The sequence below is a fragment of the Chlamydotis macqueenii genome, chromosome 8 (assembly GCF_036417535.1).
Source record: "Chlamydotis macqueenii isolate bChlMac1 chromosome 8, bChlMac1.mat, whole genome shotgun sequence".
Classification (NCBI taxonomy): domain Eukaryota; kingdom Metazoa; phylum Chordata; class Aves; order Otidiformes; family Otididae; genus Chlamydotis; species Chlamydotis macqueenii.
This window is the reverse complement of record NC_141563.1, coordinates 2,381,223-2,401,943: the sequence shown is the minus strand read 5'-3', so window position 1 is coordinate 2,401,943 and position 20,721 is coordinate 2,381,223. Positions and strand designations below refer to the sequence as shown.

The window sequence follows — 20,721 nt, the reverse complement described above, 5'->3', positions numbered from 1 at the left end:
AAGCAGCTTTGTGGGACAGGGGGACAACAAGCTGAGCGTGAGCCAGCAGTGCATGATTGTGGCAAAGATCATCAGCCTCCTGTGCAGCATTAGGAAGAGTGTTGCTGGAGACAGAGGGCAGTTATCCTTCCCCTCCACTCAGCACTGGAGAGAGCACTTCTGGACTGTTGTGTCCGTTACAGGGCTGCCCAGTAGGAGAAGGACATGGACTTAGTGGAGCAAGTCCATCTTAGGGCTGATGAAGATTATTAAGGGACCAAAGCGTCTCTCCTGAGTTCCCAGAGAAAGATGGGGTTGTTTAGCTTGCAGAGGAGAAGGCTTAAAGGGGGAATCTCATCACTCTGAATGAATGCCTGAAAGGAGGGTACAAAGAAGAGAGAGTTCAGGCTCTTCTCGGTGATATCCATTGACAAAACAAGAGGCAATGGGCACAGTGAAACACGAGATGCTCTATCTGGATGCAAGATAACACTCCTTTTACTGTGAAGGTGGCTGATCACTGGAACAGCCTGCTCCGAGGCATTGTGGAGTCTCCATCCTTGGAGATATTCAAAAGCAAATGGGACACTGTGTTGAGCAACCTACTCTACCTGACCTCACCTGAGAATGGGAGGTGAACTAGACAGAGGTGCCTTCCCACCTCATCTGTTTGGTGATTCTGTGATTCTGCAGTGCGCTGCAATTTTCTGAGAACTTTTCTGTTGTACTTCAGAATCACTTTTTCTCTTGCTGCCCGTGGGGCAGAGCCTCCTGTAGAGGATGAACTAATTCACTCTATATCCCTGAGGAGAGGATTCACAGGATCACAGACTGGTTAAGGTTGGAATTGGACTTTTGGAGATCATGTGGTCCAATCTCCCTTCTCAACCAAGGACACCCAGAGCCAGTTGCCCAGAACCATGTCCAGGTAGCTTTTGAAAAGCTCCAAGGACGTAGACCCCAGAACTGCCCTGAGTAACCTGTGCTAGTGCTTGGTCACAGTGAAAAAACATTTACTAATGTTCGGAGAGAGTCTCCTCTGTGTCCTTGTGAGATCATTGCTTCTGCTCCTGTCACTCAGCATCACTGAAAAGAGCCTGGCTCCATTCACTTTGCCCCTTCCCTTCAAGTGTTTCTAGACAGGAACTAAGCCCTCCCTGAGCCGTCTCTTCTTAGGCTAAACAGTCCTGTCTTTCTCGGGCTTTGCTCACATGTGAGGTACTCCAGTCCCTTCATCATACTCGTGGGCCTTCGTTTAACTCTCTCCAGTATGTCCATGTCTCTCGTCCACTGGGAAGCCCAGCACTGGACTCAGTACCCCAAGGGTGGCCTCACCAGTACTGCGTAAGGAAAGGATGGCCTCTCTCGACCTGCTGGCAATACTTAGTCCAATGCATTCATGGATACCATTCATCTTCTCTGGCCCAAGGAAATGTTATAGAATCATAGAATATTTTGGGTTGGAAGGGACCTTTAAAGATCATCAAGTCCAACCCCCCTGCAAGGAGCAGGGACATCTTCAACCAGATCAGGTTACTCAGAGCCTCATCCAACCTGGTCTTGAACACTTCCAGGGATAAAATCATAGAATCATAGAATCATAGAATGGTTAGGGTTGGAAGGGACCTTCAAAGGTCATCTACTCCAACCCCCCTGCAAGGAGCAGGGACATCCCTGACTAGATCAGGTTGCTCAGAGCCTCATCCAGCCTGGCCTTGAACGTTTCCAGGGATGGGGCCTCCACCACCTCTCTGGGCAACCTGTTCCAGTGTTCTATAACTTGCATCGTAAAAATTTTTTTTCTAATTTCTAATCTAAATCTACCCCCCTCTAATTTAAAACCATTAACTCTTGTCCTATCACAACAGGCCCTACTGAACAGCCTCTCCCCATCTTTCTTGTAGGCCCCCTTGAGGTACTGGAAGACCGCTATCAGGTCTCCCCAGAGCCTCCTCTTCTCCAGGCTGAACAGCCCCAACTCTCTCAGCCTGTCCTCATAAGAGAGGTGCTCCAGCCCACTTATCATCTTCGTGGCCCTCCTCTGGACCTTCTCCAACTGGTCCATGTCCTTGTTACATTGCGGGCTCCAGAGCTGGACACAGTACTCCAGGTGGGGTCTCACCAGGGCAGAGTACAAGGGGCACAATCACCTCCCTCGACCTGCTGGCCACGCTCCTTTTGATGCAACCCAGGATGCGATTGGCCTTCTGGGCCACAAGGGTGCATTGCCGGCTCATGTTGAGCTTTTCATCCACCAGCACTCCCAAGTCCTTCTCCTCAGGGCTGCTCTCCATCCATTCCCCGCCCAGCCTGTATTTTTGCCTTAGATTGCCACGACCCAGGTGCAGGACGTTGCACTTGGCCTGGTTGAACTTCATAAGGTTGGCACGGGCCCACCTCTTCAGCTTCTCAAGTTCCCTCTGGATGGCATCCCTCCCTTCCAGCATGGCGACGGCACCACACAACTTGGTGTCATCAGCGAACTTGCTGAGGGTGCACTCTATACCAATGTCCATGTCAATGAAAAAGATGTTGAAGAAGGCCAGGCCCAACACGGACCCCTGAGGGATGCCACTCATCACTGGCCTCCACCTGGACATGGATCACTACTCTCTGAGTGCAGCCATCCAGCAAATTCCTCATCCACTGAGTTGTCCTTCCAGGTTAGAGAGAAAGATATCATGCGGGACACTGTCGAATGCCTTGCACAAGTCCAGGTAGATGATGTCTGTTGCTCAACCCTTGTCCACCGATGCTGTCTACCAATTATAGAAAGCCACCAAATTTGTCAGGCAGGATCTGCCCTTGGTGAAGACATGTTGGCTGTCACCAACCACCTCCTTGCTCTCCACGTGCCTCAGCATGGTTTCCAGGAGAATCTGCTCCATGACCTTGCCAGGCACAGAGGTGAGGCTGACCGGACTGTAGTTACCCTGCATCCATCTCCTGTACACTTCCTTTTTCCCATGGAGCTTTCCCATGAGTTTCCTGCTGCTATTATCGATCCTTATTCTAACTGGGACGTGAGACCCAATTATTTAACGATCATGACAACTAAGGCTGACTCTGGCTTTCACATCCCTCACCACATCTTCCCTCTTGGTGAGTAACAGATGCCAATGAGTTTCACCATTGTTGGCCCATCTGACACCCCATCTACAGAGACCTGTTTCCCAAAGTGTCCCAAGACCCTCCAGCAACCTCCACAAGATTTGGCATGCTGATTTGCTCCCCTTCCAGGTACTCCCAGGGTGACTGGTCGTGAAATTCTCCATGAGGACTTGAATGGCTTCTTTGTCTCCCACAGCAGTGTGCTCCTCAGCCTGAGGACATGGGTGCACCTTTGGCCTGGAGGTGAAGCGCATCCCAGCAATGAGAGAGAGGATTTTTGAAAGCAGTTTTGGGTGAGGACATCCTGTGATACAGGAACATCGTGAAACCTGTTGGATGAATCCATGATGGTATCATCAATGGGAAGGTTAACCGATGGGGAGAGAAAAACCAGGAGGGTTTGAGAGTGACGGAACACTTGCAGAGACCTCCGTGGGAGATGTTTTGTGTTCATGTGCTGTCATCCGTCTACTGGATGGAGAAGGGACAGACCTTGTGTCTCTGCAATGGTGGGATTCAGTCACTGGGCAAAGGCACTGAATTGGTCTGAGATGGCCTGGCTGGTGCCCGTCACACCGCTGCTCTGAATGGGGCTGGGCTTCCTGCACAGGACCGCTGCTGTCTGTGCCAGCTGCATGCAGCTGTGCTGCAGAGCCCTGGCGTCTCGCGTAGCACTACAAGCCCATGCTTGGCCATCAAACCCACATTCAACTGCCCTGATTGAGGTCAGGCAGAGGAAGGACGTATGTGGGACAAGTGCCATTCTACCCAAAGGACAGGTGGAAAATACAGCTGATGGTGAAGAGAAAGGGAAACTGAGCTCTTCCTCTTCTATTCCACGTGCTCAGCTGAACACCTCTGCCCTCTGGCCTGAACATCATGACTAGGGAAAAGTTCGCTTGTCCTGCATGTGGGCTTCTGCTGTCCTTTCACCTCCTCAAAGGGATTCCCCACCAGCCCCCAAGAGACACCTTCAGGTGCTGGCCTGTCTCTCAGCACTGCCTCATGACAGCTTGCAGCCAGCTCCATGGAGAGGGATGCAAGATTTGCTTCTTGCTTCCTCCACTCATTATGACATCACAAAATGTCTCGGAACAGCCTTGCTATGACATCATCCTGCTCTCAGAGCATCCTAAGATCCATCCCATCTGGTGCAACGGACTCTGAAGGACTGACCTTACCTAAGTAACCTCTGACTCCATCTCCATCCACTGCTGTGTTTTGGCTGGGCTCTGCCTTTTAGGCACACGCAACTCAGAGATCTTGCTGGAGAAGACAAAGGCCGAGAGTACCTCAAACCTATCTAGTCCTCCTCTTGCTAAGCCCAGCAGTGGCGACACATTCTCTTCCTTTCTTCTTGACCTTTTCCTCAAGTAGGAACAGCTGATTGTTGTGCCCCTGAACTCCCTTGCAAGTCTCAACTCTGCAGCTTTCCTAAAACCAACCCTATTTCTCAATTCCTTCTTTCTTTCAAGTCTCCGCATCCATCTCCTGTATGCTTCCTTTTTGCCATGGAGCTTTCCCAGGAATTTCCTGCTTCCTCCAGCTTCTCTCCTGAATCTCTCTTCTTCTTTTCCTGACTGTTGGTGCAGACGGTCTTGGACTTGAAAAGCGCTGTCCTTGAAGACCAGCTCTACTGAGCTCTGCTGTCCTTCTGTGCTGCTCACATGGGCTCCCCCACTACAAATCACAAGACTAGACCAAAGCCTTTTCCTCGGAGGTCGGCCATCTGTACTTTTCTATTTTCCTTCCTGTCACGAACCGATAAATATCCGGTTGTGAAAGGTACGAATTTCTCGGGTACAGAATTAAGACACAACGGCGTCATACGCATATGTTGGTTCTTTTTTTCATTCACACACAAACTGTAATCGCAGGGAGAGAATGAGAAAGAGAGGAGAGAGAAGTAAAGAGAAAAAATAAGTGGAGAAAATACCACCATGGAGAGTCAGCCTCCTGAAAGTCCGTCTTATATAGTGGGTGGGGTTGGCTCCTCAAAAGGTTGACAATGCCACCACAGAGAATCGGCGTCTCAAAGGTCCATCTGAGTGGGGTGGAGGTCCACACATGGTTTCATGCAGCAACCCTTTTTGTAGTCCTTTTTATCAGCCCCCCCTTCTTGATATTTTGTGGGCCTTTACCAGTCTTTCCATCTTAGGAGGTCAGGTGCTTCCTGCCTGTGGTTTAGCTTGTGATTGCTGCATCATGCTGATCTGTCTCTCTGGTGGTGGGTGTTAGCTCTCTGCAAATGCAAGGCCCGCTTGTTCTTTTTAAGCCGTGAGGTTACCTGAAGCATGTTGTTACCTGATGTCCAGCAAGACGGTGTCCACAAAGTCATTTTGCATCCCCCAGAGCGGGCCTCCATTGTGCAGTCACTTGGCAATGTTGTGCATGTTTGGTATCATCCAGGGCCTGAGCTCATGCACAGGGTTTGGCTTTATTCTGGGGGAAGAGTACAAAAACAAGATACCCCGTTTTGCAGTTCTTGGAGTTTTAAGCACGTGTTGCTGCTTCAGCTACAAAACCAGGAAATTTGTCTAGACATTTTTTCACTGTTATTGAAGTTTTTAGCATTGTTGTTCGTCGACGTTTTGCTCGGTTCCATCCATCGTTTAGCGATGTTGAAACATTAATTAACCTTTTCAGTCTCTGACAAGGGAGGTAGATTTAGATTAGATCTTAGGAAAAATTTTTTTAAACTGAGGGTGGTGGAGCACTGGCCCAGGTTGCCCAGAGAGGTGGTGAATGTCCCGAACCTGGTAAAATTCAAGGCCAGGTTGGATGAGGCTCTGAGGAACCTGATCTGGTTGAAGATGTCCCTGCTCCCTGCAGAGGTGTTAGACTAGACAATATTTAAAGATTCCTTCGAAACCTAAATATTCTATGATTCTAAAATTTCCACTTAAATAATATTATTCTTGGCATTCGATTCCTGGGTTTTTTTGATCCAAACACCTCATGTACAAATGGAGCTAGACGCCTTGTGTAGAGAGACACAATAATAAAACCAGTTCAAAATTGTTTTTCCAAGCTCCCATCTCTATTGAACTTTTCCGGAGCAAGGTGCAGCTGCAGCATGCAGGAGGGGTTCAGGAGCCAAAAGCCCAGATGCCACGTGGGGACCTACGGCCTTTCCATTGCTCTCCAGTTACCCCCTGCCCTTGCACCTTGATCAGAATCAGATCCCTCCCAAGTACCCTGGTGCTGCTTTGAGCTTCAAGGAGTCAGAAGCCTCACCTCATCTGTCAGCAACAGGATTATCTCTTCAGCCAGCTCCCTCACTGTGAAAAGCATCTCCAGTGAGGTTATCCCTGCGGATGGTGAACCTCATTGGAGGCACTTTGGACTTAGCATACAGATGAGGAGTGTGGGTTCTTGTTTATTAAACTTTACCATCCTCTCCTTCTGTTGGTTTGCAATGAAGGAAGCCCTGCTGTGCCTGTGTGCAGCCAGGTCTCTCAGGAAAGCAGGTGGGAGTTGGTGCAGAGGAGCTGTCACCTCCAGCTGCAGACCTGGGTGGAGAAGTCTGATGTCAGGAAAAGTGATGCAACTCCCAGGGGGGTGATGAGAGAAATGGTGGGGCTGGACTGGTGAGGAATCAGGTTGTCCATGCGGTGTCTGACCTCCAGGAGGAACTGGTCCTACCCATCCTGATACCATTAGCAAATCCCCTGCATCCATATCAACGGGACAATGCTGCAATCACTCCTTCTGACAACTGAAAAAGTAATAAAATTGAAAAATAAAAAGAAACTTAAAAATAAAAAATACTTTTGTGTTGAATACTCAGAAAAATCTTCCCCTTTATGTCCACTCTGGAGACCCTCCAATTAGCTGTCCAACACTTGAAGATTGTAGGAAATAATTGGAAGGGACATGGCCTTTTGCATTTTAATGAGCCCCAGGGTGCATTTGATGCTGAGACCATGAACCTCAGGCACTGAGAGGAGCCTGGACAAACCCCTGAAGGAGCCAATGTCAGAAGCAACCCCTACAGTTTCAGGGAGTATTAATGGGTCCCACTGAGGATCGTTACCAACAAAGCCTCCCTGGGGGCTGCTTAGAGGAGAAAATGGGAGGCAGAGATGAGAGGCAGGCAGAGGACATGTAAAGGTGGCTCTGAGGCTGAGTGTACCTCCATGTGTTGCATGAAGACAAAGGGCCATGGCCTGACCCCCAGCCCCTGGGAAGGGAGATCCTGTGGGTCACACATTGCTCAGGGCTTTTCCTGGGGCAGTGTGATGTGGGAATGTGTGGTGCCAAGTGCAGGACTTCGGTACGATGCTTATGGGTCTCTCCTTGGTAGGATGAGGAGGCCTTCATGTCCTGGCACCATCAAGTTGTGGTGTCTCCTGACAGGCCTTGGTGATCCAGGCAACAGCCAAAGTGGTGGTAAAGACCTTGGCTCTGTTGGGAGCTTCTAGCCTTGCCACAGCCCTTGACCATCTCCACTACAGCCTGTCCTACAGAGTCTCACATCTGCGGCTCTTTCCCAGCACGCTGTCAAAATCTTCCTTGCTTCCCTCTCTTGATCTCACCAGACCATGTCCCTAACATTACCCATCTCTCTCTGTGCTCCCTGATTGTTCCTCAAAACACAAAGACACGGACTAATCTCAATTCCCTCAGAGTGACCTGTTGTAGCACAGAACAGCATTTGGAGAGACATTTCTTTCTCTTCGTGTCAAATCTCAGCCTCCTAAGCTGTACTTTCTCCTTTTCTTTTTATCTCATCGTTTTTTTTCACTGTGAAGCAAAGGTCCACCCTCTCTGAAACCACCCTTCAAGCACTCTCAGGCTACTCCTACACTGCTCTGACCCTCTCTGCCACTGGGCCAAAGATGCCAGGTCTCTCCTTCTCTATACATAGATCATAAGCTTGAGGCTCTGAACCCCATCTTGGGAGACCTCCTCTGAGCACTCTCCAAAATCAACAGGTAAGAGCTTCAGGGTCCAGACCATGGCCTTTGAGGGTGCTAAAACTTGATGCAATGAGCTTCAGGGGTAATGTGGAGCTGTCTGAGGCAGTGTCTCCCAGGTTCTGCTTGCAGAAAATGGAGGGGAGGAGAAGTTCACCTGACTTGGTTTACATGGTCACATAAAACACAGGAGGATTTGTGCCCCATGTACATCTGTTCTCTCATCTGCTGAATAGGTATCAGACAAGAGATCCCAGGATGATAAAAACACTGAGGTTCAAAGCAGACCTTCGAAGATCTATAGAACCTCAAAGCAGGGTCAGGTATATGGCCAGACCTGGTTGCTCAGGGCTTGGTCCCTCTGGGTCTTGAAAATCTCCAAGGATGGAGGATTTCACAATGTCTTGTGGTGACCAAAGCTTGTTGCAATGTCTGGCTAGCCTCATGGTAAAAAAGATGAGCCCTCCCCCTTGTTGTGAGGTGCCCCTCAGCCATCCCTTCTGCAGGCTGAACAAGCCCAGCTTCATCAGCTTTTCCTCACAGGGAAAGTGATCCAGCCTCTGATCATCTTCAGGGCCCTTCACTAAACCTGTTTCAGCTTGCCAAACCTTTCCAGTGCTGGGGTTCCCAAAACTGGACACAGTGTTCTGGATGTGGCCTAACAACCTCCACATAGAGGGGGAGTCCTTTCCCCCCATCTCCTGGCCACGCTCCTGGTCGTACAGCCCAGGGCACTGCTCTCCTCTCTTGCTACCAGGGCACACAGCTGCCTCCTGTCCAGCTCCCTGCCCACCAAGTCCTTTCCCTCAGAGCTGCTCCCCAGCCTGTGCCACGGCCAGGGTGAGTGCCCTGCAGGGGCAGGAACTGGCCCTTGTCCTTGTGGGATCTGCCCAGGTTCCTCTCAATACACCCTCTCCTCCTCCTTGAGCCCTGTCGCTAAGGAGAGGCCTGGGAGACCTTATCAGCAAAGCCTGAGGCAAAGAAGGCATCCAGTGCCTCAGCCCCGCCTGTGTCTGCAGTTATGCCCCCTCCACCCCATCACTCAGCAGCACCTTCCTTGCTCAGCCTTCACTGCAAACTCAGTGACTGAAGCTCTTCATTTTTCTCTTGACCTTTCCTGCAGCCCCCATCAGCTCCACGTGATTGCCAGCTTTCCTAAACACGTGCCTGTACGCTGAGGTCACACTTCCAAATTTCTCCTTCACGGCCTGTCCTTGCTTCCACCTCCTGACTGTTGGGTTGTGGCTCCAATCTGTGACCCGTTCCTGAGCCAGCCCAGCCCCACTGCCCAGCACATGCCCCCACGGTCCCCCCTCATCAGACACTGCACAGGACAGGGTGTGTTTGGGGTGGGGAAACTTCTGTCACCAGAATTCCCCTGCCAGACCTCAGTGTCCATCCCCATCAGCCCTCCTTCTTTTGTAGTCCCCCAGTGCCCAGATCCAGCCAAGCCCCAGCTGTGTCCATGCAAGGGCTCACCAACAGCCCTGCTCTAGGGTGGCCAAGGTTTGGGTGAGAAGAGCGGCTGGGCAGGGCTGGCTCTTCCCCCAGCACAGGTGCTGAGACCAGCAGGAGGATGGAGATGGCCACAGAGCAAAAACACCCACAAACTGGTGTGAGTGGCCAGTGCTAGAAATATCTGACAAAGGAGGCTGGGGGGTGATGGGTGCCCTGGGGCACCTTCTTGGACTGTCCATGCCACGAAGGGAAAGGACCAGCCTCCTCTTTCCTGCACTTGCCTGTCTCAGCTGCCTGCCAGGAGACTGGGCTCTGCACCACACACCCACTGCAGCGTGTCCTTGCTCTGCATGGTCAAACATCTACGCTAACATTGGTGTTGGCCTCTCCCAGGCACTTTCCAGCCCAGTCTAGCCCCTCTCCAGCTCTTCCCACCTCCCCTGCCTGCTCCCCAGCCCAGCCCCACAGAGCAGCCCAGTCTGGGCTGGCCCCATGGCAGTGCCCGCTGCAAGGTGCTGCAGAGCTGTGGCCATAAACCCCCCAGCCCCAGCTCCTCTGAAGTGCACAGCAGTTGCTGTGGGGCAGGGAGGGGTCTCAGGCCCAGGGATGGAGGTTCACCATGGCATGAGGAAATGGATGCCAGTGAAACTCCAGTACCCTTGGTCTCGGGACCAGGAGGTGCCCACCACAGACTGACTGTCCCTCCTCAGTGTCGACTCCTCTCCCCAGGCCAGCACAAGAGTCCTGGGCAGGTGACAGAGCAGCATGTCCTGCCCTTGTGCCTGCAGAAGGAGGTTTCTCCTTTTCATTGATTCCTCCCTGCAGGCACAGAAATGCTCCCTTGCTCTTCTCCAGAGTCACCCCTGCTCCCCAAGAGCCTTTCCCAGCTGAGCGTGTCTGTGCTGGCCTCGTTAGCTGTTCCTGGCTCCCTCCTCATGCTCTGTGCAGGACCCTGCTCCTGCGGTGCTGCTCTGCAGAGCAAGAGGACTACGATGCCCTGGGGCCACAGAGTTACTGTCCCCTAGCCGTGCTGGTGAGGGTGGGAAGTAGATCCAGACAGACAGAGTTCACTGCTGCTGAGGCCCTTTCCATCTTCACTTGATGGACCAAGAGCCAAAGACAAGGCTTAGCAGGACTATGGGGTGTCTCCAATGGCACTAAGGGCAAGGGAGGGATTCACTACCTCCAGCCCACGGGGTTTCCAAAAGGGTGTCCTGAACCACTCTCCAGTCTTATGTCCCTTTGCCTTCTGGCTCCTCACAGCCTCTCCTGGCATTGCAGGGCCCTCATCAGCCCATGGTGTCCTCAGATTCACCTCATCCTCCAGGAGACTCTGCCTTGATTGGCTGTTTATTTTATGGGCTGCCACTCACTGCCCACCCAGACTCACATACTGTCCCTGGAGATGCCCTGAGCTCTTCTGGCAGCTCCCAGTTCCTCTCCAGGATGGCATCTGCCATCAGCCCCACTGCAGGAGGGACAGTGCCAGGCAGATAAATCAAAGACCAGTTGCTGTCTGCTTGAACATGTGCAGCCAAGAAGGGAGGTCTCTCTCCAGCCCTGGGTCCCTAACATGTCCAGTTGTGGCTCCGAGCTTGTCTCCCTGAAACCATCACGAACCCCAGAAGAGGAAAAATCTTTTTGAGGGAGCTGCTCCTTGGATCTATTCCTGACACTGGTTTTGAAAGAGGCATCCAGTCTTCTGGCCTTGCCCTGAAGAACCCCTTTGGTTACAGTGGTCCTTGCACGGAGGCCAGCTCTGACACAGTGGTTCACACTGCCTGCTGCTGCCTGCAGCCACAGGGATGCCACTGTGGACACAATGGGAGTGTCCAAAGTTACACAAGACCTTGGAGGTAGCCCAAATGCGAGGGCAGAGCAGGACAGTGTGGAAGTGAGACACCAGCACTGAAAAAGCCATGTCCTGCTGCTGTCCTTGGCCATGGCTCCAGGGAAGCATTAGCCCCCATTCGCAAGTGGTAGAGAGGCTGTGCCCGCCATGGAGCGAGGGGGAGCCCTGAGGGCAAGAGTGGCTGCTTCTCCATGTCGCAGCTGGGTATTTGCTTCCTGAATCCAGCCTGTGTGCCGGGCTTTTGGCTCTCACAGCTCCAGAGGAGAGCTGAAGAGATGGGAGCAAAGACAAATAATTTTCTTCTACTTTCTGTATTGAATTTATCTAAACAGGGAGTCTGAATCTTTATGTACATGAGGTAATTGGGTCAAGAAAATAACAGGTAGGAGGCCGAGAATAAGATAATTATAGGTGTAAAAGAAATAAAAACAAAACCCAAACAACCACCCCTACAAAGTTATAAGAAAGACACACAGAATAAAACTTAAGCCTAGCTTTTCTTGAGATACAGAGAGAATCATAGTAGAATAATGGACACCTTATTAATCTACAGTAGCTTATGTTCAAATACTTTCCCCAGGGCAGCTTTGATTTCATTGTTCCTCATGCCGGAGATGAGGGGATTCACTGCTGGAGGCACCACCGAGTACAGAATTGCCACCACCAGATCCAGGGTTGGAGAAGAGAAGTAGGGCTTCAGGTAGGCAAACATGACAGTGGTGACAAACAGGGAGACCACGGCCAGGTGAGGGAGGCACATGGAAAAGGCTTTGTGCCGTCCCTGCTCAGAGGGGATCCTCAGCACAGCCCTGAAGATCTGCACATAGGACACCACAATGAACACAAAACAGCCAAATCCAGCAAAGACACTAAACACAACAAGCCCAGCTTCCCTGAGGTAGGAGTCTGAGCAGGAGAGCTTGAGGATCTGGGGGATTTCACAGAAGAACTGGTCCACAGCATTGCCCTGGCAGAGTGGCAGTGAAAATGTATTGGCAGTGTGCAGCAGAGCAGTGAGAAACCCACTGCCCCAGGCAGCTGCTGCCATGTGGACACCAGCTCTGCTGCCCAGGAGGGTCCTGTAGTGCAGGGGTCTGCAGATGGCAGCATAGCAGTCAAAGGCCATGATGGTGAGAAGATAAAACTCAGCAGATATAAAAAATAAAAAGAAGAATAGTTGGGCCACACACCCTTGGTAGGAGATGACCCTGGTGTCCCAGAGGGAATTGGCCATGGCTTTGGGAACAGTGGTGGAGATGCAGCACAGGTCAAGGAGGGAGAGGTTGAGGAGGAAGAAGTACATGGGGGTGTGGAGGTGGTGGTCGCAGGCTATGGCAGTGATGATGAGGCCGTTGGCCAGGAGGGCAGCCAGGTAGATGCCCAGGAAGAGCCAGAAGTGCAACAGCTGCCGCTCCCGTGTGTCTGCAAATGCCAGGAGGAGGAACTCAGTGGTGGAGCTGCCGTTGGACATTTGCTCTTTCTTGGTATGAGAACACTGCTTTAAAAAGGAAAACATAGGAAAAAATCCAGACAAACTTCTCAGAGGAAAGCCCCTCCAATTTTCATAGAATATCCTGCAGCCCTCCCCACTGAAATTCTTTTTCTCTCTCTGATTCGTACTGTCTGAGTTTGCTGTGAGGAGCAGGAGCTCTGCCTGTGCACTGCTGAGGAGTCAGCTTTGCCCTGCTGTAGTGGGTGCATGGGAGCTGGTTTTGTGACAGTTCCAGTGTTCACAAGGGACGTCAGATGTAATCCATCTTTAATAGAAAAGTTCAGTTCTCCACTCATGGCTCTGAAGAGAGTGCGGAAGAGAGTCTCCGCATGTGTTTATAATAATTGTTTTCTGTATTGGGTATTTTTCAATATCACATCTGCTGAGTGTTTGTTTCAGGGGTAGAAATCCTTGGGTTTATGACTGCAAGTGTGAAGAAGATTGAGATGGGACAGGCAAATGGCTCAACTCTCTGTGTCTTAGTGCAGCATCTGGAGAGCGGCAGTGTCCATTCGTAATTCTCCCATCTGCCTTGTGCTTTCACTTCTTTTGCCTAAAATATGACTTCATGCACATAATACTCTTATAAAAAAAAAAAAAACAAAACAACAAAACACAGCTGGACTCTGATGAGAGCAAGGGAGCAATGTTTCAAAGAGTGGACCTGTGAATTCTTCTCCTTCCCGGCCCAGAGGTGGAGTTGTGACAGAGCAGGACACAACCCCTCTCCTTTCTTTCCAGGTACCCTCTGCCTCAATGTGCTTCTTGGAAAATGCTTCGGGGAATATCCTGTGGGTGGTTTGGAGCTCTGAACAACCCTGACCCACCCCTCTTGACAGCAGAAGGGCCCTGCTCAGCCACAAGTTGTTCCTCCCACCCACAGCTTCTTTCCCCAGCGCCGTGGGGAGCTCACAAAGGGAGGCTGAGTGCTGAGCCTGGCAGAGGCAGAGTCCCTGCCCCAGCACACAGCCCCTGGGGCGCAGGGACCCTGCTCTGAAGGACAGCCCTGGGCACCCCTGGCTGCACACACACATTCACACCCTGCAGCCGTCCCTGGTAGAAGGCAGCCGTCGTGCTCTGTCCCTGTAACAGTGCAGCAAGGAATCCCTGCTCTGGAGCATCTCCTCCTCCTCTTCTCCAGCAGAGAAGGTCTGAGAGTGGTACTTACAGATCCCGCAGGCTGAGGGAGGTGCCAGCTTTACAAAATCCCTCAAGAAACTGAAGCTTCAGTGACCTGCAGCCAGACACTTAATATGTCAAGGGCTGTGAAGTTTTCTCCTGGGGTGCCTGGGGGTGCCCAGCACAACTGCTTGTGGCTGGCAAATACAGCATGGGACCTCCAGGAAAGCCATGTCCCCCTGGAGTAGGGGCTGGCCAGAAACCCCAGAGCCTCCCAAAGGGAGGAGGAACATCACACCAGGGTCACCACTCATGTCCCTGTGCTCTCAAACCCTGACAGTTCTCCTCTCATTTATCCTCTACCCATGTCCCTGATGGCATAAAGAAAAACCACGCCACCGATGTCCACAGCGTGGCTGGATCACAGGCCCTGCCACCCAGGGACATTCTTAGTGGTCCCTTGTGTTCCTGGAGATTGGCACAAGGCACTGCAGAGTCACCTCTGCTAGAAAACTCTTCTCTTGCAACGTCCCAAGCGAGGCTAAACTACGACACATGGGAAGTAAGACAGAAGAGCAAGAGAACTCAGGTTTGAGATCTCAGAGAAGCAGACATTGGCCTGCTCAGGGTGGTTGTTGTAGGAGATCCCATGGAGAGGAAGCTCTGAAAGATAAAAATCTATGACAGCTGAGAGTCCTTTAAGGACATCTTCCTCCAAGCACAGGAAAGGTCTGTCCTGATACTCAGGAAAACAAGCCTTCATCTCAGGAAACTGGATGGGCTAACCAGGAGCCTCACGGCTCAGCTCCAGTGCCAAAAGGCAGCACGCAGGAGCTGGAAGCAGGGACAGGCTGCAAAGGTGGAGTTTAGAAAAGCTGTCTGGAGAAATAGGGAATATCTTAGGACAGTTAAAGCTCCCCAAAAGTTCAAGCTTGCAAGGAATGTCAAGGGGAACAAGATGAGCTAGTACTGCTTCCTTAACACTTAAAATAACCCCAAATAAATGTGAAGTAGGCCACAGTTGAATTTAGAATAGAATAGAACAGAACTGAATGGAATTGAATTTTGCAATTGGAAGGGACCTACAGCAATCATCTATTCCAACTACCTGACCACTTCAGGGCTGACCAAAAGTTAAAACATGCTGTTAGGGCATTGCCCAAATGCCTTTTAAACACTGACATGGGGCATCAACTGCCTCTCTAGGAAGCCTGTTCCAGTGTTTGACCACCCTCTCAGAAAAGAAATTCTTCCTAATGTCCAGTCTAAAACTCCCCTGGCGCAGCTTTGAGCCATTCCCACACACTCTGTCACTGGATACCAGGCAGAAGAGCTCAGCACCTCCCTCTCCACTTTCCCTCCTCAGGAAGCTGTAAAGAGCATTGAGGTCGCTCGTCAGCCTCCTTCTCTCCAAACTAGACAAACCTAGTTTGTCCTCAGCCGCTCCTCATAGGACATGCCTTCCAGCCATGTTGCCCTCCTCTGCATGCATTCAAGTACCTTAAAATGCTTCTTAAACTGTGGGCCCCACACCTACACAGTGCTCAAGCTGAGGCCGTATCAGTACTAAATACAGCAGGATAATCACTTCTTCTGACCGACTGGTTATACTGTGTTCAAATTTAGGAAGAGTAGATGTGCTAGGTCTGAAGTACCCTGTGTCTTTTTTTCCTCTGTCTTCACTAGCAAGGTCTCTGTGATGGATTCACTGGACCCCTACTGTACTCTAGTTTGGGTTGACTGAGGAGCCTAAGTCAGTCAACTAAGGATAACTCATGGCCTGCAGTGAACCTGTGAGCTGTTAGGTCCTGGCTCATGCACAAGGGAGAGAAGGTGCCTCAGAAAAAAAAAAATGAGAGGTGGTCTTGAAACCCAAAAATGCAAGATAACCAAAGTACAGAAGAAGACACCAGAGCTAAAATGATGACGTCTATCTTGTCTGTGCTATTGACTAGCAGCCAACTGCTCTATAAATACTACCATCAGGATGGGCCCAGTTTGAGCTCTCCCTGAATGGCAGCTGGACTGCATGCCAGGTGACTCTCCCTTTGAGCAGGGACACCTCTCACAGTTTGAGATCCCTCACCTGAGACTAAGGGATCTTAGTCTTGGTAAAAAGAGTAAGGGATCTTATCTTGGCATAAATCTCTGCCCAAGGAGGGGAGATGCCTTACTGAGGACAGATCCCTGCTAAGTGACTGATAGCATGCTGAATTAATCCTAATGAAACATTACTAATCCATGTAGCTACTCAATATTAATTATCATAAACTTTGTACAGATAATTCCATTAGTCATAAACCATTGTCCAAGTCTGAAAGTAAGATTGGCCCTTGCAGCACCTAGGTTTCACAAGGAGTTTAGAAAGCAAGAGGATCCAGTCTGAACTTCATGACTTGGCAAAAGAGTCTTCCTTATCCTTTTCCTTATCCTGGTAAACCACTGTCAAACTTTGTTAAATTCCATCAAGTATGTCAAACTCTGTCTAATTATTATTTTGCCTCAATAAAACGTATTACAGCTTCTCTCTTTTGAGTGAGGCGCATTCCACTCATGCAAGAAAAGAAGTCCATGGAAAAAGACAGGATACACCCAAAGGTGCTGGGCAAGCTGGACAATGTCCTTGCTTGTCTGCCCTTGAAATTTCAAGGCCATCTTGGAAGGCTGTTGATGACTGCAGAAAGGCAGATGTTGCACCCATCTTCAAGAAGGGTCAGAAGGAGGAATTGGAGAACTACAGCCCAGTCAGCCTCACCTCATTCCCTGGTAACGTGGTGGAGTAAATCCTCCTGGAAGAAGGTTCCAGGCCTGAAATGGACAAGATTGGGAAGAGTCAGCCAGGGCAAATAAAAATCACCCTTGACCAGCCCGGTTGCATTCTCCATGAAGAAAAATGTCACTTAGTGGGCCCTTGCTTTACTAAGGCCTTTAACACAGGCCCCCTGGTCTCTCTGTATCCAAACTGCTGAGCTCTGGCATGGGTGAATGGATCATAGGTGGGTGGAAACTTGACTGAGCCATGCAGTCACAGTACAACCAGTTATAGTGGCCTCCATCAGCGACCAACACCTAGGGCAACACTGGTTGATATCTTTATTAATGGCCTGAACAAGGGAACAGTGTAAACACCTGGTCTGTTTGTGGATGATGCCAGATGGAGAGGGAACCCCTGAGAAACCTCATGTCCATCTAGCTGACTTAGGTGATGCTCAGATGTCTTGTACACCCTGAATTCCTCAAAAAGTCAACAGGACTGAAGAAAAGGAAGGAAGGAGTAAGAGTTAGAAGCAGAAATATTAATTGTGTCAGTATAGATGTAGTAGTTTCTCTGAACAAAATAACTGTCTTTATACACAAGTCTATAAATATATATGCATATGTATTTTTATATCTCTGTATTTATACCTGTTATATCTACAGAAGCACACAGGGAGATGAAATCTTGCAGGGAATGAAAAGAGAGAATGACCAGATGCCTTACAGGCTCCTTTAAGAAGTCACTGCAACACAGCTATGATGAGATTTGTGCAGAAACGGCCATCCAAAAATTAGAGTGTTTCACTGAAACTGCTGCCCCCATCAGCTGAGAGAGCTCGATACCTTGCTGTGACTCTGTGCCATGAGTGAGGAGAGGCGTGGCCAGAGAACGACAGGAAGATTTTGGGGAGCTCTGGGGTCTGTGCTTGAAACAAAATTCTATCAATTAATGCTGCAGGCCTGATTGTGACAGAAATGTGCAGGAAATTTTACAGAAAAATGAAACAATGAAGAAGTAAACGCAAAGATCTAAAGTGAAGAAATATTTTAATATGCTTTTCATCTTATTAAATTCTTTGTGTTCTTCTCCTTGGTTTTGTTCATTTTGATTTAACATACTAGTCTTTGGGGGGATTTTGTGACTGTTTTCTGTTTTTAGAAGGAAAAGCCATTTCCAAAACTGATCTGGGATGCAGCTACAGGGACACAGATGTCTTCAGGTACAGTGACACAGGCGCCTGGTGCCAGTTCAGGTGCCCTGGGACCCTCTGCCTGGCCCATGCAATCAGTGTCCAAGGCACCCTGCTCTTCTCTACGAGACCTCCTGTCCTGTCTGACAGAGACCAGTCCCAGGCAAACACCTCAGCTACAGTGGGGCCTCTACAAGGGGCACTTTATGTCCCTGGTCAGACAGCTGAGCTCTGCCTGGAAGGAGGAAGAACTGCTTCTAACTTCTAAAAATCACATTGATACCTTTATAACAGCTGAGACAGAATCATAGAATCATAGAATCATAGAATAGTTAGGGTTGGAAGGGACCCTCAGAGACCATCTAGTCCAACCCCCCTGCAAGGAGCAGGGACATCCCCAACTAGATCAGGTTGCTCAGAGCCTCATCCAGCCTGGCCTTGAATGTTTCCAGGGATGGGGCATCCACCACCTCTCTGGGCAACCTGGTCCAGTTTTCTACAACTCTCATTGTAAAAATTTTTTTCCTAATATCTAACCCCCCCTCTACTTTAAAACCATTACTCCTTGTCCTATTGCAACAGGCCCTACTGAACAGCCTCTCCCCATCTTTCTTGTAGGCCCCCTTGAGGTACTGGAAGACCGCTCTCAGGTCTCCCCGGAGCCTCCTCTTCTCCAGGCTGAACAGCCCCAACTCTCTCAGCCTGTCCTCATAAGAGAGGTGCTCCAGCCCTTTTATAATCTTTGTGGCCCTCCTCTGGACCTTCTCCAACTGGTCCATGTCCTTCTTGTGTTGGGGCTCCAGAGATGGACACAGTACTCCAGGTGGGGTCTCACCAGGGCAGAGTAGAGGGGGAGAATCACCTCCCTCAACCTGCTGGCCACGCTTCTCTTGATGCAACCCAGGATGCAGTTGGCCTTCTGGGCCGCAAGGGCACATTGCCTGCTCATGTTGAGCTTCTTGTCCACCAGCACTCCCAAGTCCTTCTCCTCAGGGCTGCTCTCAATCCATTCCCCTCCCAGCCTGTATTTGTGCCTGGGATTGCCAGGGGAAGGAGAAGGGAAGGTTGGCAAAGATAACGAGGTGAATTTCACCAGGTTGTATATCAGTTACCCTTGTCACACCTTCAACCGACTAGGTACTGAAATGGATCCTCACAATCATACCATAACAAGAATATTTTCCCTAAAGGCCTTGACAGTCATTCAAGGATTTAAAATCTTCCTTTTCACACTGCTGCTGGTGATTTATCTGCTGGATGTCATGGGGAATGCAATCACCATTGCCGTGGTTTGGCTCCATCACAAGTGCCCCACCCCCATGTACCACTTCCTCAGCACCTTGTCCTTCTTGGATATTTAGTTCACTTTGGTCGTTCCCCCTCACGTGTTTCTCAGTCTCTTGTTGGAGATTAAGGTGTCTCTGCAGCTGCTTGCAAGTGCCAGACCTCCTTCTCTGCTGCCTTCTCTGACCTTCTTTCAGTTGCTGCAGGGCCATCTGCAACCCCTCACGCTGCTCTGTCCTTAGAAACTCTTGGATGTGCTCCAGGCTCATCTTTAGCTGCTGGGGAATGGCATCTCTGTCCGTGCTCAGCCCCACCATCTTGTGTGCCATTAGACCCTCTGTGCCCAGTGCAGAGACTGCTTACATTTTAAAAGATGCGACTTCCTAACACAAAGATGGTACATCAATATCAAAGTGCTTACTTCCTCAGTTTTGGATACAATCCCCCTTAATAACACAGAGATGTCTGCAGTTTGGGTCACATGTAAGCAGCACCTATACAAATAAGTGTTAATGAATCTCCGACTTGTCAACAATAAATTTAAACAATTACAAAGTCTAATAACGACTATTTCTTCATATACCTTGTGTTTTAAAGTGCCCTGTTTTGGAGAAGTATCCTGTACACATCATTCTGTAGAAATGTTGCATTTGGGTGCATGTAAGTCACTACAGAATTTTTTTCTTTTTCACCCCAAAATTTCCCTGGCCCATCTCATCCTCTCAGTGGCCAGAATCAGTTGTACTCACGATTGACAAATGGCAGCTGTGTTAGTCTTCAGCCAAAGACAATGGTGAAAGCACAATCCTTGCTGCAGTACAGCACTGTTTACTGCAGGGTTCGTGAAATCAAGATTATGATATGTAACGGCACTATGATTTTCTCTTCAACGACAGCAATAACAGAGTACTGCACACAGCTAACAAAACCTGTCAGATATCTGTCATAAAATATTTATGCTATTAACAAATATAAAAATTGTAGTAAAAAATTTCCTTAAGAATCAAAAACAATTTCCCTGACTGAAATAATAACGCACACAGTCCTAATCATTGTGCAGAATGTGAATTATTCTGCAGTAAAAGAATATCAGTAGAAACCCTACATTCTGAGTGCAGCTGATATCACAAGTAGATTGAAATATCACTGAAACGTTCAACATACAAAAGCACTAGAATCGGTGCTTGTGCTGTAGCATTTCCCTGGGAATCCAGATCCCAAATTTTCTAAAATGCTCAGTAGGCATTTAATAATATCATCCAGCTCTTGGTGTAGTTCGAGAAGTGAGAAGCATCATACCAAGGACTCAGACAAGAAGCCAAGGTCTGCTGTCAGGGCTGCTTTTTTTCGGCAAGGATGAAAGTTTCCTCTCTCTCTCCTGCCCGGGGAATTCTCGTTACATTACGATATGCTGCTTCTCCTCTGATGAGTGGCTTTTCTCTGTGAAAGATCCTCACTGTCACTTGCACAGTTTCTCTGAAATAGAAAGTCCAAAATGTTTTAGTCGCATAAATGAGATACCCTGCTGCTAAATATGATGTTCTAATATTATTAGTGTAT

The 20,721-nt window shown here is 49.5% G+C and overlaps 1 protein-coding gene across 1 annotated transcript; it reads right to left on the bottom strand.

Annotated features, from left to right (window-relative positions):
- Positions 1–11,866: 11,866 nt before the first annotated feature.
- On the bottom strand, positions 11,867–12,790 carry LOC147599834 (olfactory receptor 14A16-like). The gene has a single exon (XM_086753662.1). The coding sequence runs from the start codon at positions 12,788–12,790 to the stop codon at positions 11,867–11,869; it is 924 nt and encodes a 307-aa protein (XP_086609788.1).
- Positions 12,791–20,721: the final 7,931 nt, after the last annotated feature.